This window comes from Nipponia nippon, unplaced genomic scaffold, assembly GCF_047370975.1.
Source record: "Nipponia nippon isolate SJK-2023a ecotype South Korea unplaced genomic scaffold, ASM4737097v1 scaffold_10, whole genome shotgun sequence".
Lineage (NCBI taxonomy): Eukaryota > Metazoa > Chordata > Aves > Pelecaniformes > Threskiornithidae > Nipponia > Nipponia nippon.
This window is the reverse complement of record NW_028262291.1, coordinates 18,427,995-18,444,500: the sequence shown is the minus strand read 5'-3', so window position 1 is coordinate 18,444,500 and position 16,506 is coordinate 18,427,995. Positions and strand designations below refer to the sequence as shown.

At 47.8% G+C, this 16,506-nt stretch overlaps 2 protein-coding genes across 3 annotated transcripts in view; one reads left to right on the top strand and one right to left on the bottom strand.

Moving 5' to 3' along the window:
* Positions 1-15,873, top strand: part of LSP1 (lymphocyte specific protein 1) — a 51,192-nt gene extending 35,319 nt beyond the window's left edge. For both annotated transcript variants that reach the window (XM_087745770.1, XM_087745771.1), the window contains exons 6-11: positions 2,456-2,499; positions 2,672-2,753; positions 3,123-3,263; positions 4,070-4,150; positions 5,034-5,148; positions 14,492-15,873. In XM_087745770.1, coding sequence (XP_087601896.1) covers positions 2,456-2,499; positions 2,672-2,753; positions 3,123-3,263; positions 4,070-4,150; positions 5,034-5,123 — 438 coding nt within the window. In that variant the 3' untranslated portion in view covers positions 5,124-5,148; positions 14,492-15,873. The remainder of the gene's footprint in view (positions 1-2,455; positions 2,500-2,671; positions 2,754-3,122; positions 3,264-4,069; positions 4,151-5,033; positions 5,149-14,491) is intronic.
* Positions 6,652-14,473, bottom strand: PRR33 (proline rich 33). The gene has a single exon (XM_087745769.1). It carries the CDS (start codon positions 10,920-10,922, stop codon positions 9,285-9,287), a length of 1,638 nt encoding a protein of 545 aa, XP_087601895.1. The 5' UTR covers positions 10,923-14,473; the 3' UTR covers positions 6,652-9,284.
* Positions 15,874-16,506: the final 633 nt, after the last annotated feature.

Sequence of the window (16,506 nt, the reverse complement as noted above, 5' to 3'; positions counted from 1 at the left end):
TGTACGAGCACTTCCTTTTGCACCGGTAAATAGATAGTAAAAAGAAGGTTTCACCATCTACAGCCATCAGATTCTTGCTCTTTATGGAGGATTTCATCATCTACAGCCATCAGATTCTTGCTCTTTATGGAGAAGCCTTTTAAAAATCAAATAGAGCAGGGGAAAAAGGGTGGGTTTGGATGCAGGCCATGTGCTAATGTTAGGTTTGAAAAGTGGGGTGGGGGTAGCCAAAGCATATCCCCTGAGTGGGACCAGAGGGGAAATGTGGGGAACACTTCCAGTGCCTTTTATGTGCTGAAATTCTCATCATTACAACCCCAAAACACACATAGCTTCCTGACCTGAGCCTAACTGCTGCTGTTAGGATTAGCCCAGGGAAAGGTTAGAAATATAGTCTTTGTGTTTTATAACGGTGATGTCAGAGCTCACCAATACACAAAGCTGAATGTAAAGCTTGTCAGGAAAAATATGAGCTTGGGATCTTTCCAAAGGAAGGAGGCTCTTTACACCCCAGCTAGCAGGGCTTTATGTGAACGCTAAGAATTAAACACATTGACCACCAAGAAGGTGTTTTGGTACAGGATCGCTCAGCAGAACTACTGCTTGCAGTGGAAAGATGAGAGCATCTGCAGTGGGTGGTGAGCTCCCCTGCCAGCTGTGGCTGGTGGAGGCCAGGTACACCTCTGGGGCAGGCAGATGTTGGGGTGCAGTGTGACGGGGTGTTTGGCGTTCAGAGGGCCAGTGTGGCCTGGGGGCTGAAATGGATGTGTGGTGGCAGGGGGGAAGCCTTATACCAGCCCTGTTTTTGTCCCAGGCTACTTCTGAGCTCTGAGTTTTGGAGTGAGCAACTGTGGTTTCTTCTGGCCTTTAGAAAGCGCTTTGGACCAGAGAAATGCACAACTCTCGCTGCAAGGAATTGCCCTACTGGGCAGAAGGAGGTGGTTTCCAAATAGCTTCGGAAAAGTTTGTTCCCACCTAGACTGTCATGCTGAGATCTACTGTCACCTACAACCTGTTTCTAGGCCCCTCTGTGTTTAACTTGATGTTCATTTATGACCTTTTGGAAGCACCTGTGGGTGGTCTGCACCTGCACAGCATCTCTCTGGCAGGGTTGGCAAGGTTTTTTTCCTGTTGGTATCTTATCTACTTGTGGTTGAGAAGCTGAGACGTGGGCAGGGATCTACCTGATCCCCCTTTCAGGTGCTGTGATGCCCCATGAGGTGCCAGCCTGCCCATCAATGTCCCAGAGGGATGGGCAATCCAATCTCTGAAGTCACGGCTCAGGCAAGCACCAATTCCTCCAGCACCAAGCAAAGGAGCAAGCTGGCAGCAGGCAGACAGGCTGCCCAGCAGAAACTGCTGGCTGGAGGGATATCTGTCATGCTGCTGTGTTGGGACACCACAGAGTGACTCTCCCTAGCGCATCTCTGTTAGCCAGGGTTGCACTGTTTGTTGGTAGTTGTGCTCTTCTCTAATGGGCCTTGTGCTCTTGGGCACAGCTATTAAACGTGTCCTCTCTGTGATGCTGTCTTGTCTTCTGCTTAGCTGAAATTTAGCATCAGCATCCTGAAAGTGTCTTAAAATAAGCACTTAGCACTGCTTTTTATCTTGGTAGGTGATGCTTCTCATGGCACAGGCAGCAGTATACAGGGAGAGAAGACTCCTTGTTACATGGTTGCTGCTTCTTCGCTCTGCAGAAGCTGCAGTTAAGAAACAGCCTCCCCTTTGACTTGAAAGTGATTTTCTCTCTGTGTGTGTTTTCTGGAGCACAGAAGAGCTGTCAGGTTTAGCAACATTTCACCTTTCCTTTATTCAGTGGTTGTGAAGTGTTTGCTTGCCTTCCTGTCTTGGCCAAAGAGTTCTTGCACAGGAGCCTCTTGTGCAAAATTCTTTCCTGATGGCTTTGACCTGAAGCGCTGCCTTGCAGATGGCTCCATGTGTTGACCTGCCCTGTCCGTGTGCTTCGCTGGTGTGGATAAGCCATGATGTAACTCAAGCCTGCGCTCCTCTCATGCTTCGCTTCTCTTCTGCAGATGTGGCTGGCAATGCCCCTAGTTTTCCCCCTTGTCTTTCCACACTTGTCACTTTTTCTTGTGCCTGGCTAGGAAACCAAGTGTCTGAGAGAGATACCTGGTCCTTGAGCGGGGAAAATGATTTTGGTTGCTGTTTCAGCTGTCAGTCAAGCTGCACATTGTTGGTTTGCCCCTGAAACTGCTGGGCTGCTACTGTGCACTGGTGCTTTTGGCTGGGATTCTGCTCACCTGCCTTGGAAGGGAGAAGGGAAAGGGGTGCTTCCTACTGTGGGAACATGGGACTGAGTGAGGCATTTCTAGCCAAAATCTGGGTGAGGGAGCAAGGAAGAGAAATGTCTGAACTATCGTCGGCCAAGGTGACCTACATCCATCTGAGGTCCATGGAGAAAAGTAATATCTTTGTATTCTCTCTCCCACTTTAGATCACGGACAGAACCGAGTCACTGAACCGCTCAATAAAGAAAAGGTATCTGTAGGGTTTACCTTGAGATAAAGCAGGTCCCTTCCTCCAAATGGAGGGTGCCAGGGGGCCATGATGTGGATATGGGCAGGAGTGACAGGCTGCCTGTTGCCCTCAAAGTCTTTCTTTCTGTCTGAGGTACTGGGGCATCACCTTAATCCTCTTCTTGCTTCTCCAGTAATAGCATAAAGAAGACCCAGCCTCCTCTCCCTGTGTCGAAGATCGATGACAGGCTGGAGCAGTACACGCAGGCTATTGAGGTGGGCTGCTGTGTCATCGCTCTGTCCCCATCCTCCAAGGAGCCCTCTTTGCCAGGCATTGCTCTCCCACCATGCCTCTTAGTCTCACCATCTGGGAGGTGACAACTGAATCATCTCCCCTTAGATGGGAGCAGCCCTTTCTCCTGTCTTTATCTCCCTTCACAGCATAAAGTAGGTTTCTATAGCAAGCTGTCCCATCCTTGTTTCCTCACGTTCCTTGCTTAAAGGGTGGGAGCATCCGGCAGGAACTAGCAAGACCCTACAAGTCTCCTTTTATAAACCCTCATCCCTGAGGACCTCCAATTACAGGGTGGGGAAAAAAAAAAGCACACTCTGCCTGACAGTGATCTTTCTCCATTTATTTTCCAGACATCCACAAAGGCTCCAAAACCTGTCCGACAGCCCTCTCTCGACCTTCCCACCACGAGCATGACTGTAGCCAGCACAAAAAGCCTCTGGGAGACTGGAGAAGTTGCAGCTCAGTCTGCCATGAAGTCCTTGCCCTGTAAGGTATGGCATTCGGAGGACTTCCCTTGCTTGTGCAGGGGAAGAGGGTCTGGCCTTCTGGCACAACTTGCGTTACACTTGCGTTAGCCTGTTGGTATGGCTCACCAGTGGTGCCCACCAGCTCTAAAGGCATCTATATTAGAGATGCAATCTCCTTCATCAGCATACAAGGCCTTGTACCTCAGAGCTTTCCTTCATCTGTGCTAGGGTCCTGAATCGTTCCTTGGTGGTACAGCTAGGAAAGCCTCTGTGATGCTGGTTGAGGCTCTGCTTTGAAATGGAAATAAATTCAGCTGGTGTGGAAAATGTGTATGTCTTCTGCAGGGGCTAGGACTGAGCTCCAGTTGTTGAGCACAAACTTGGATCTAGTACCAAGATAAATCTTGTAAAATTGGAAAATGCAGAGAGTATTATGTATTGCTCTCAATTTCACTTTCTAGTCATTGTGAGTGAGGCTGATTCTGTAACACATGGTTTGCAAATCTGTGTTTATATGAGCAAAATTCCTTCCATACAAAAAGCGCCTTGATGTTAACATGTCTTAAATAGTTAACAAACTTAAGAAAATAAACATCTTGGATCTCTGATCCAGACTCTTGTTGAAGAGAATGAGAGAGGAAAACATAGGACATACTGGGAATAGGAAGAAGTTTTCACAGTCACGGGTTTTAGCTGCAGGTGTCATAGGTCAGATGATGTGATATTATAAATAAAAAAGGAGGTCAGATGTGTGGGTTTGAAAGGGACGTGAACAAAGGCATGTTCAGCAGCATTAGCACTGAAGGGTAACGAGAACATCATCTTCTCAGGATATTGTGGCTGGAGACATCGTGAGTAAAAGAAGCCTTTGGGAACAGAAGGGCAATCCCAAACCCGAGACCAACATCAAGGTGAGTTACTATCTGTGTGAGTTTGAAAGCACTTGCTTTGCTGTGAAAAAGAAAAGAGCTCTTAGCTGGGTTGGAAGTATTGAGAAGGTGGTGATGTTCCATAAGGACAAGGGCTGCCTGTATCTAGCAATGCAATTGCACACCTAACAGCTCTTCCTAACAGTGAGCTGCTATCGCTTCAGCCCTAGTAAAAATGGGGGCAAAAATCATTTTATAAGCAGTAATACTGAAGGGTCTCTTGAATTATGTGTTGTTCTCAGGCCGTGGGTTGGGAGGCCCAGCCTACTGGGCTAAAATTGAACTGCAAATGTGAGTTACTTTGCTCTTGTTATGCTTTTTAATCTTGAGAGTAAAGAAAACATGCAAAATTAAGTGGAACTTAACCTAAGACAGTATCAACACTTGGGGTTTTGTGCCTACTGGTATATTTGTGTGAATGCCTATCAAAACGTAGCAAGCAGCTGCTGCTTGAACTGTCCAGGCTGGGAGAGGAAGATCAAAGTATCTTGTCTGTTCCCGCATCGGTCGGGCTGCCAGTATGTGGTAAATGAAACTGGCTCTTGCCATGGGTGAAACCAACCCTGGCTTGGGGGGCTGGGGCTCTTAGATGAGCTCTTCCTTGCAATGCCTGGAGTTGCATCTTCCCTTTCCTATTGCACATCTGTGCTTGCTCTGTTACCTTATGCTTATAGAAAGTGGTGGTCAGTCTGCACAAAGAGTTTGTGTGGAAGGAGCAAGAAGGGAGTACAGAGCAGGCTATCTCCAAGCCCTCTGGGATTACAGACAACCATATCGTGTGCTCCTCTGGCTTCAGTTATTTGATCTTGACTGCCTATTTGAGGGAGAAAAATGCTGACTTTGGCTCTTTTTCTCTCCTGTTCAGTCCACTCCTTCTGGCAAAAAGTATAAATTTGTTGCAACAGGCCATGGCCAATACAAGAAGGTGTTGATAGATGATGCTGCAGAGCAATAGCGTGCCTGGAGAACTCATTAACCAGGTAGGTGGGGTATGACCTTGCGCTGTGTAGCAAACGCCTGGCGCTGTTCTGGCGGGACGCTGGGGTTATTTCTGCCAGCTACACTTTGGGTGAGTTGGAAGGTACTGTACGGTGACAGCAGGAGCCTTGCTTCTGTGCAAATGTCTGACTTTCTGAGCTGGAAGGGTACACAGTGGGGGTTTGTTTTGGTCTTTGACTTTCTGATACCGCTAGGAAGCTAGATACCTGTGTTTAGTTTAATCTGCAGAATAGGTCCCTTAGCTACTGCTGTTTAGGTGAAGATGTGCTTGCCTTTGCTCGTTCAAAGGAACAGTCTATCTGCTGTTTTTTCTTATGCTCTCTTATGTTACAAGGAGAAGTAGATAGCTGGAGGTGATTCTGGCTGAGCATGGGGGCTGATGTACTCCCAACATTCAGATGCTCCTGGGGTCTAATTTCCCGATGTACTGAATTAATCAGGGGAAAACTTTTAATGATTTCAGTAACCTCTTGGAACCAGTCTGTAAGAGGGTTGTAGTGGGGAGGACATGAGCATCTGCTGTGCTGGGTGGACCAGCAGAGCAGAAAGGACCGTCCTCTGACGTGTAGCAAAGGGGAAGGCAGAGCTGGGTTGCTGTCTGTGCCCTCTTGAAATGGTCTTTGGATCTCATGCTCATGTTGTGCTCATGTTGTGTTCATGTTAATAGATATCCTGGTGTTACCTTGAGTGGATGATAGTAGAGGATTGTGGCAATAAGGAGGAATGGCGTAGAGGGAGGCGATAACTGGTTGGATCCGACTGGGCAGCATCTGGCACTGTGAAAGGAGAGGAAGTTGTTGGGGGTGAAAACAAGCTCATTCTCTTTTTTCCCTACTATAAAAAGAAGCTTTATTTCATAGCCAAGCTTATAAATAGCTCTGTCTGCTACAAAACACCTTTTGTTTCTGAATTCTTCTGGGGACTGTGTTCCTTTTTTTTTTTTCTCCCTCAAGGAGCTGGCTTCCGAGTGCAGCATATTGTTTTGTTTGGGTGGTTTTCTTCCTTTTGTGGTGCCCGTTTAGAAGAGAAGCTCTCTTGAATGCCACTTTGAGATGGGCAGCAGTACAAACTCAAGCCTGCCCAAAGCTATGTTTTCAGATGTAAAGAAGGAGGAGCCCGTGGGACTTGTATCCTGAACTTGCTTCTCTGCCTGTGTCTTTCAGAAACCTATTTTAAGGTCTCCTCTTTGATCAATCCTCTTCCTTTTCCTGAAGTCTGTTTTGATGCACCAGGTGGGATACTACTGAGCTTCAATTCTTTATATCAAACAGGTTTTGCTAGGCTGGCAGGAGGTTTTGTTTGCTCTACCTGAGCTTCTGCAAGCAGCTCAAAGGGGAAAGTGCCCTCAGCTCTGATCTTTTTCCAGCATCCTTTCTTGAAAGGCCAATGCCTGTCACGGGATGTCCTCTATGATCCACTCAGTACTCCAAACAACCACTGCACAGCACTGTTGCCCTATGGGCTCATTCACAAGGAAAGTTTTTTTGACTGTGAATAGCAAAATGACTGTGACAGCTTGGAGGATCTTGGCTTGTTTCTGTTCTTGGGTTTTTAGCTGGCTGTTTTATGTGCTGAGAGGTCCCTTCTCCCCAGCTCCTCTCCACCCCTCTGAGCTATGTTCATCCTTTTTCCCTACTGCCGGATCCCTTCACAGTTGCCTTTTTGCTCCCAAACTGTTCTGGCTCAACCCTGTGTCACTCGCTCAACACCACCTTATCAGCTTTCTAGTTACCTGAGCACAGGTAGAGTTTTTCCTCCTCCCCTCCCTTCCTGAGCTGCAGGACCCTGGAGCAAGAGGTTTTCTGTAAGTGGCAATTTGGGCTCTTACCAACTGCCTGAGGCTGTTTGACATTGAAAAACAACCAAACTCTGTGTCCAGCGGCATCCCCCTTCCCTCGCTCAGCACGGTGGCTCAAGCTGGGACATGCTGCAATGGCTGCCAATGCAGAACCGCTGGTGGAAATCTTCTCTTGCCTCCAGGCATCTGTTCTCTCTTCTGAAATGCTCTTGTGCCAGGGTCTGTCTCTGCAGGACTCGCCATGCCTGCTGTATGCTTCTGCCCTTCACTCCTAGGGCAGAAGGGTTAAACCATGCAGCCAGACCTGCCTTCCTCTGCTTCCCTCTATGGGCATTGCTCTCCCCACTGGCAATTCTCCATCTTCCACCCCTGTGCAGTGGGGCTGGGTTGTGGATGCAGCCTGGCAGGAAGCCCAGCAGATGAAAGACACAAGCCTTTCCTCATTGCCGTGTGTGAGAGTCACTGGTTTCTTCTGGGTTGTCCTTACTGTGGGGCAAAGTGGATTCAAGCACAATCGCTTCTGAAACCATCTTCTCTGGCCAGATTCACTTAGTCTCCCAAGTGTAATCAATATCGGCTGTTCTGCTTCACACTAATGCTGTGGATCTTGTGAATGCAGACTCTTGTGCATAGGCATCCAACTATCTGTGCTATAGTAAGATGCCATTTTAGTGCTGTGTGTTAAGGTCATCTTTATCTGCATTAGGCATTCTACATGTTTTAAACTGCACTCTTTTTGATTTTGTGTTGCTGTGTGGATCTTTATAGCCTTCCCTTGTAGCATGTTGAATTATCCTGCAAAGGCTTTCCTAGGATCCACTCGTGCATTTCCAACCTACTTCTTTTTAGCTTTTTCCTGGAAAACTGGGGGGTCAGAGAAACCCAAACTTTAGATACTTGGGTTATTCTTCCTTCTGATTTTTTTCCTTGAATAGGGAAGGGGTTGCAAAACAGATAAGACCAGCAAAGTGAAAACTTCAGTGATGGTTTGATTATAACTGAGCTCTTCTGATAGCATCGTTGCAAAATTGGAAGACTTTAAAAAGGCAAAAGGGGCTCTTGGTTTTGTTTCTAAGTCTGTTTGCAGTTTGGCTTGGGGAAATTTTGGTCGGCTCCATATCCTCTGCACACGAAGAGAATGTAAAGAGCTGTGTATCGAGTTTCCTATTTGGACTAAACATAGCAATCCTATATTAGCTGTGTAGGAATATCCCAGCATATGACAAAGTCCCCTGAGAAACAGAAATAGCTGATCTCCAGCTTTCATCCTCCTAAGCCTGGTGGTGATGGAGGTGCAAAGGGTGACTGTAATGCTGGAAAGCAGTTGTCTCTGGATGGATGTGTTTTAAATACCCTTTTTTCAGGACATCAGACACCAGTAGATATGCAACTATTATGATGTTGGCTCTGAAAGTGAGACTACATGTGGTTAGCAGGAAGCTCCAGAAAACAGCACCTTGTTAAATACACAGAGTTAGATACCCACATGCCAAAGCAGGCTTTTGCTGGTTATCATGAAAACATTAACCCCCAGATGTACTTAAAGCACTGTAAAATACATAATGGAACTTGATTACTGCAACAAAGTTAGTCTTCTGTGTGCTATGATTTAGTAGGCTGACCTAGAAGGACATCAGATGATGATGTCCAGTCTTCTAGGCAGGGGAACTGCTATGTGAGTGCAGGATGGATATCTTATGCTGTCCCTTGCCTGTGCCTTGGGTGAAAGCATGAGTTTCCACCTTGTTCTCAGTGAACGGGTGTGAGGTGCCCTCCACAGCACTTTCAGTGGAGAAGCTAGAGAGATGATGTATACCCTCTGTGAGTTCAATTTCTAAGAATCCCTAGAGAAGATGTGGAAGAACCCAGATTCCTTCATGTTGTCTCATCTACCACTGCTTTTATTTCTAGGATTTCTGTTGGTCTTAAACACAATGAAATAAATTCAGATTCCATTATCCTCCTCTTAAACTGAGCTTTTTCTACAGGCAATTTGTCCTCTTCACTGTGTGCCTCCCCCCCTCTTCCTCATATTACTGCATACAGTGCTTGTTGTTGGCTCTTTTTAAAACAAGTGCATGTTTGTTTTCCTGGCTCACGACCTGTGGATGTGGTATGTTATGCATTTAAGCTTATATACATATAGAGAGTAACCCTTAAACCCACAGCATGAGGCTGCTGGCTTGGAGGGGTTTTATTTCACTTTATTTTTTTCCTTACACTTGGCTCTGCTGGGCAGTAAACCTAGCTATAGGTGCTCTCTTGGTTGGTGCTCTATAGGAACCTCCAGAGATGTAGGCCTGGTGGAGCAGCCTGACTTCAGCTGACTGACCATCCTGATGCCATTCTGTTAAAGCTCTTGGTGTGCTCCTCAGCTGCTTTGGGTCTAAACCGGCCCACCTCGAACACAGTGGTGATCTTTGTCATGGGTTTGGCAGCCAGCTCCTTCAGTTTCCGGGCATCGAAGCGTGGCTTATGTAGAAGGATGGGTAAGCGGCGGGGAAGGAAGAAGCTTCCTCCCTTCCGCAGCTTCTTCTCTTCTTCTTGCTGCTTCCTCTCTTTGTTGACTGTCATCTGGTATAAAATAGCATCCCACATTCTTATGGCCCTTGATTTAAACAGCCTGTGGTCTTGACTGATGATTGCTTGAGAGCTGTCCTTCTCCTTGCTCCCTTCCTCCTGTCCCAGCATTTCTGGCTCAGGCTCTGGGAAGCTGGGTGCTTCTGGCTGCACCATCAAGTGCTTCCTGAGGCGATGCCAGCCACCAGCATTGGTTCCAGGAGGTCTTGCTGCTTCTACTGATGGTAGTGCTGGCTCAGCTTTGAGGGGAGGGCTGGTGTTTGGTAAGCTGGGGGTCAAATGAGGTTGAATGACATGTTCTGCCTTGGTGTCTGTGGAGGTGGCCCCTGTACTGTCAGCTTGTACTGGGGTTGCTGTCTCTGGGTGCGCTTGCCTCCCAGGAGCGCTGGGCGTTGATGGTTTTAGGATGTCGTCATCTTGCTTGGCTAATTCAGGAGCTCTTTCTGATCCAGGTATTTCTGTGTCACTTCCATGGGTTGTAGGCTTATTGGCGTGGGCATCGGATGTGCTGGGCTTGGGTGAAGGGGCTTTGATGGACTCTTCAGTAGGAGCAGGCTTGGGCTCCTTAGGAGGCTCTGCCTCTGCAGCAGAAAGGAGGGGAGGCTCCAGTGTGGGAGCTGTGGCCTTGCTGTCATCAAGCGGGATGGGTATCTGCCCTGGAGACAGTTCAGAGCAACTTGTTTCAGCAGCTGCTGAAGGTAGCCTTTTGTCTTCATGGCTGATGGTTGCTTGGGTCTGATTTGATGTGGGCGTCTTAGCCCTGGGTGGCTTGACACTGTGGAAATAAGCGTGCACCTCGGTGACATAGGTAAGCTCGAGTGGCCTTTCTTTACTGGGTGTACTAGAAGGAGGAGGCTGGGGTAAAACAAATATGGAAGGGTCGCCTGGAGAGGGAAGGTGGGTGTCCGTGCCTTCAGGCTGCTGTGGAGTCACAGGAGCAGCTGGCTTTTGTAGCATGGGCATGGCCGAGGAGGTCGTGAGCCTGAGGTGTTCAGCAATGCGCCTCTGCTCGGTGACCTTCAATGTGAAAGGCTTGCTCTTTCGGAAAGGGGAGGGGACACGGTGGGTGATGGGCTTGACAGAGAGGTGGGTGGGGAGGCTGGCAGAGGGGTGTGCTGCAGTTTTGGGGATCTCTGCTGGGGGAGCGCTTTCATTGTTCTCTAGGTCAGGGCTGGCCTCGTTCACGGGTGAGAGGCTGGACCGAAAGGACTTGGCTTGCTCCGAAGCTAGGATGGCGTTTTTCTTGGCTGCCTTCTTCAGCAGCTTCTGGAGCCGCAAGTTGTCCTTCCCAGGCTTTGGTAGGGTGGGAGGGGGAGAAAGGTGGTGGTGGATAGGAGCAGGCTGGATGGAGGATGATACTGTTATCAGCATTGTCATCTCCTGGAAGAAAACACAGAGCTTAGAGTTGGCATGGGCTTAGCCCTGGGCTAAACTCTGAAGTATTCATACATAAGGCCTCCTCTTCCTCTCTCCAAAAGCTATGAGTATGGAGTCAGTATTGTGGGAGAAGAATGTCAGTCTTGGTTTCCTTAGTCTCCCAAGGTTGCCTCAGCCAGTCTTGAGGGTGGTGTGGCAGGGCAAGAGGAAGGAAGCTGTACTGCCAAACCTGGAGGCCTCCTGCTCCTGGTGTTAGTGCAAAATCCAGTCAGAGCTTCTTGGGACCCCAGATGTTTGTGTCTTGGCAAGTCCTAACAGGATTTGGAAGGAAATGTCAAGAGAAACAGAGCAGGTCTGAAATTTCGAAGCTTTGAAACATTCTCCAGAGGCACAAATCAGGAATGTTTCATGGCTTTCCAAATTCCAGTTATTAATACTCTGATACAATGTTATGTACAACAGAACAGCCATAAACTACATGTGTCATTTGAGTCAAAGTCAACACTGGCCTTGATTGATTTCAGATGGCAGAAAGACATCCCCATGAAACGCAGGACTTAAAAGCTGTGTTAATCTGATGAGAAAGTGCTTTGCCACAACACTAACTCTGACTGGTGTTTCTTTGTTGTGTCAAGCACAGCAGCAACCTTCTCTTTCTGCACTCGATTTAAGATAAAACCTAGTTTTCTCTTTCCCTTGGGGAGCATTGCCACTGTCCTCCCTGTATCACCCATTCTTCAGTGAAACAGAAATGGGTTGTGGTCTGAGTTGGATCTTATCCCCAATGGCAATTGCAGCTGGACCCGCTTTGGCCAACACTGTGCTTCCCCTGGGGGGATGCATGACTGCTTTTCCCGCTCTCTATTGCTAACTCACCACCATCTCCTTTCTGGTGAGCACCAGTCATTTCCTGCAGTTGAGCTAAGGGTCTGTGTTGGGGATAGAAAGATAAAACTAGTGTCAGTTCTCCTCTTTCTCTTCCCGAGCAAGGCTGGGGAACACCAAGCACCCAGCCTCTGACCTGCCATGACTCTGCCCCCAAAAAGAAATCTGACTCTGCCCTGGTTCTCGCTCAGCACAGAGTTGCTGAGTTTTGCTGTGAAATGAGGCATAAATCACTGAGCCCCTTAGTCCCTGGTGCTGGATGCAACTGAGCATCCTGAAATGAGGAAGAGGAGGTGAGGTAATATCAGGGTTGCCCAGAGGGGCTATTGCATGTGCTCTGCTCAGTTCCTGGGGGCTCCCAACCCGCTCTGGTTAGTGTGAGTGTGTAGTGTGATACCTACTGTGTGAGAAAATTATCCCGAATAAAACTCTGAAAAGTGCAGAACAGCTATTTGTGCTTGAGTGCCCAGTGTTATCTTTGGGCCTGCAGTGCTGCTGTCAGCACTGGGCTGGGAAGCTGATCTGTACTGAGCAAGCAGGTGGTGTATCTGCCAAAACTGGTTGTGGATGGGGGAAAGAAGGATGACTTTAAAAAAAAAAAAAGCAGCAGCAAATGAAAGCACTGAAGAGGTGGCACGTGGGCCACAGAGCCTTCGTGGTCCAGCTCTCACCACAGTGGATGAGCTGTCCTCCAGAGCAGAGGCTGTGGTAGGCAGGGTCTGGGCAGTGTCTAGCAAGTGGTACACTGCTACTAACTGATGCATTTATTTTGGCTGCAGGCATGAGAAACCTCACACTGTTTTGGCGAGGGGCTTGGAGGGGATTTGTGCCAGCTGGGAGTGACAACTGTTGGGCATTCCCAGTGGCTTATCAGCTTCATGCCTTAGGCAAAAGGCTGGGATTAGGACTTGCTCTATTGCAAGAACTACTCTTGGAAACAAGTCTGCATCGGCCCAAAAAAAGGCTGAGTGCCCACTCCATCATATACCTGCTCTCTTCCCCAGCCCTGTGGGTATTCTAGATTCTTCTGGGTCAGAAAGCCAAAATGCCTCAGTTGGAGAGGTGCATACTTGCTCTTGTGTAACACTATTCCAGTTCTGTTTGTATAGGAATTGGTAATTGCTTGGGTGATTTTTATCTGCTGCAAGGTGAGCTAGTACATGCATCTGATGTTAGGATTGATTGTGGAATGATTTCATCTGCTCCTGTTTAATATGGTCCCACGGACAGCCTGTACTACAAGATGAACTGTGGTCTAGCAGCACTGGTAAGCCAGAATTATAAGGTTGACCTGCTTCAGGTTTGTTGTGTTGGGAATACTAAAGAGGCAGGGCAGTGAACTTCCCAACTGCTGATCAGCTCTTTGAGTGTTCACCTTGTCCTACAGACTGCTGTGCCTCAGAAAAATGCAGCTTCCCAGATGGGTCAGGGTCTTGCCTGGGATTTGCTGCAAACTGCCAGATGCTACTGACAAGGGCATGGGGGTTCTTGGAGTGAGAAGTTTAGATATAATCTGCATGTGCCAGGAAAAAAAAACTTTCCCTCTGTTCCCAATCTTAGAGGCTGCTTTGTGCACAACATCAAGATTTGTGGTCTCTTACAATAGTCTGTGCTCTTAAAATCTCTTTTGCTACTATATCATCCCATCTGACTTGAAACCTGCTGTGCCATGGGTCTTGGAGACCTTGTGGGTGGTATCTTCCACAGCCTGTGACTGTGCCAGAGTCTGTGTGTTTGACTAGTGAGGCAGAGAGATGCAAAAGGAAATCGGCACTTAATTTATTTGCCTTCCCTGTCATGCTTGGCTTTGTTTGATGAGTCTCCTTCAGAGCTTTGTATGCTCAGGAGAAATGCTGCAACAAGCAAGATTTGTGACTGTCTTCCCCCTTGCTGCATAATGAAGCAAAAGCAAAGGGACAGACTTGCTTTATTGCCAGTGGAGAGGCCAGAGCTGAAAACCTAGGGACAACAGGGAAACACTGCCTGAGAAACCTGGGTGGGTTTGTGATAAGCTGTAAGGAAATTGAGCTGAAGCTGAGTCAAGAGGATTTCAAAGGGTTAAGTTTCCCTGCTGCTGAGTGCCTGTGGGTGGAGGGGAGGTCACCCGCTCTTGGACCCCAACTGTTGTCCTGGACTCTGCTTCATCTGCAATCAACCCCAAACTGGGAATGGTGGGGAGAGTGTGGGTGTGGAGGAGTCATTTATCACGCGATGGAAAAGTCATCTGCACACTGAAGTCCCTCGGCTGCACCAGCTGTCACATGCGGAGCCGATCGAGAGCTGCAGGAACCTGATACCGCTGCAGATGGTCCCAAGCAGAGAACTGCAGATGCTGGGGGCTGTAGGAACACACTGTCTGCTTTAGTGGTTTCCTTGGGCTTGAAGGAAACCTGCTAATCTCCTCCTTGGGAAGAGATGGCTGGGCAGGAGCACGTCCTTCCCTCTGCCTGGGCAGCTGTGACCTCTGCTGGGCATGCAGCCCTCAGCATCTGCTCTGCCATGGGCATGTAGCATGGTTGGCTGTCCTGCAGTGCTGAAGCTTTATGGACTGATTCACTGGGCTGTGGAAATGGGTGGGAGAAAACCACCTGTAGTTGCTAGACAAGATGCTGCCCGGGTGCAGCCCAGGATGTCGCTTGTGGCAGGCCAAACGGTATGCATAAACTTGTTTTCTTGTCTTGCAGCTGAGCTTGGTCCTGGCTCGATGCAACCCTCAATGCCACTATTTCCTCTGCTCCGCAGAAGATAATTGAAGGATGTTTCTCCTCTCCTGCCTGATGTCAGTCTGCTTCAGTACAGCCTGGCTCCACTCGGGGTGTAAGCAATACCCCATGCTGCCTCCGGTTGGATGAAAGGAACTAGATCAGCTGGCAAAAACCATTCCTGTTTTAACCTTCTATGTGACTCTTTGGCTTCTTTTTTTTTTATTTTTTTTATCTGGCTCTGCTATGTAGATGGGAGGCTGTGGTTCTGCTCCCTCTCTCCCTCTCTTCTTTCTCAAGTGTTGGAAGAGAGGGATCTGCTGCCCTGCCAGGCTGGCAGGGTTTTTGCTACATGATGAAGAATTTCTGCTTTTGTGGCTCTTGGTGGCTGGGTGGTGGGAGAGAGGGAGCTCAACAGAAACCTGGTAAAAGAATCAATGTTTGAAAGGAGGGCAATAGGCAGATCCTGAGTGTGAGGAGATTGCAAGGACCACTTGTCACCCTGTTGGTGCCAGCTGTGGATAGTCTTCCCCTGTTTACAATGCAGCCTCTGTCCCTCTACAATATCTGCTTTGAGGGACTTCTATCTACTTGGTGTACATCAAATCATATTTAACTTAGTCCTGTTTTTTTCTTAAGTTCCCAGATCATCCTTTAGTCACAGTTATGTACCAATGACAAAATGTTCCTACCACTTTTCTGTCTTGACAGTGGCAATAGCAGCTTTGTTTCAAATAGCTGCTGTCTTCCTCTCCCTGTCTAACATGGGTTGAAGGTCTCCTTTCCCAGGTGAGGAGTGCTAATCACTGGCATTATCTACCTCTGGGAAAGGGATTTGTGTGTTCTCTAACCTGTGGGCTCCAGTGCCAGTGATTGAAACACTTCTGAATGTCAGAGGTGATGGGCATGTTGATAACCTGCCTGCTACACTCCTGGAGGTGGACAGGATATCTGGGAAATGGCTGCTTCTCTTATGCTGGAAGCTGCCTTGGTGAAAAGGCATCCTAATGAGTTGTTTGAGGAGGTCAGGTCTTGTGGTGAACATGGGGAAACGGAGCCCCTAAAGAGTGGCACTCTGGCCTTGGACCTGAGATCTGTAAATGAGCTACCAGGGCTGTTTGAGCTCTCCCACATCTTCATACTTCATGGTGTTAGCATGTCCCCCATCCCTCCTTTAAAGTCTTATTTCTGCCCTCCTCCTATGTCAACATAATTTTGCAACTTGTTTCTGCTGTCCTGGAGGGAGGGCAGCTTTTCTCTCTCCCTGCATCAGTTTGCTTTCTGCTTAAATTTACTGTGTCCTGGGTTATTTTTTGTAAGCATTTAATAAAATTTAATAAAATTTGAGGAAGATGTTGTAACAATGGCAGCTCTGATAATTTTGTTGATGTAGGAGTTCCTGCAGCAAAGCTGTTCTCCAAGACCTTGCAGCTTTCCGCTTGAGTGGAAAGTAGAGGAGAAGAAACATAGGCTGAGTTACAAGAAGAAAAGGAGCTTGATGTGTGCAGGAAAGGGGCTTCCCGTGTGCCTGCCCTATTTAGGAGATCCTTGTCAATCTTGCTGCATTGTTATTGGGGGTAACTGACTGTAAAATGGGAATGAGCGGTGTTTGGGTAAGAGATGGAGCAGCATGCAGAAGACTTCCTAGGGAGTGATCAGCAAGGAGAAGCAGAGAGCTTAGCTCACCAACTAATAGACCTGAGCAGTGTCACAGGCTTCAACCAAAATCACTGGCAATGTCAGCTATAAAAAATAATCCTCTATAGCCTGCTTATACAGTTGAGATGAAGTCAATATAGCTGCCTGTACAGGAACCTAGCACTCTAATGAGCTGACTACCATATCTGGAGCCATCTAATGAAAAATCTTTTTATGGAGGTGATCTTCCAAGTAACAACATTTCTATGGTGTACAGACAGCAAATAGTTTGTGCTGTCCTTACCTATGCTTTCCTAAAGTGTTATGAACAGGAAAGTTTTCAGATATCACGTCTTGCT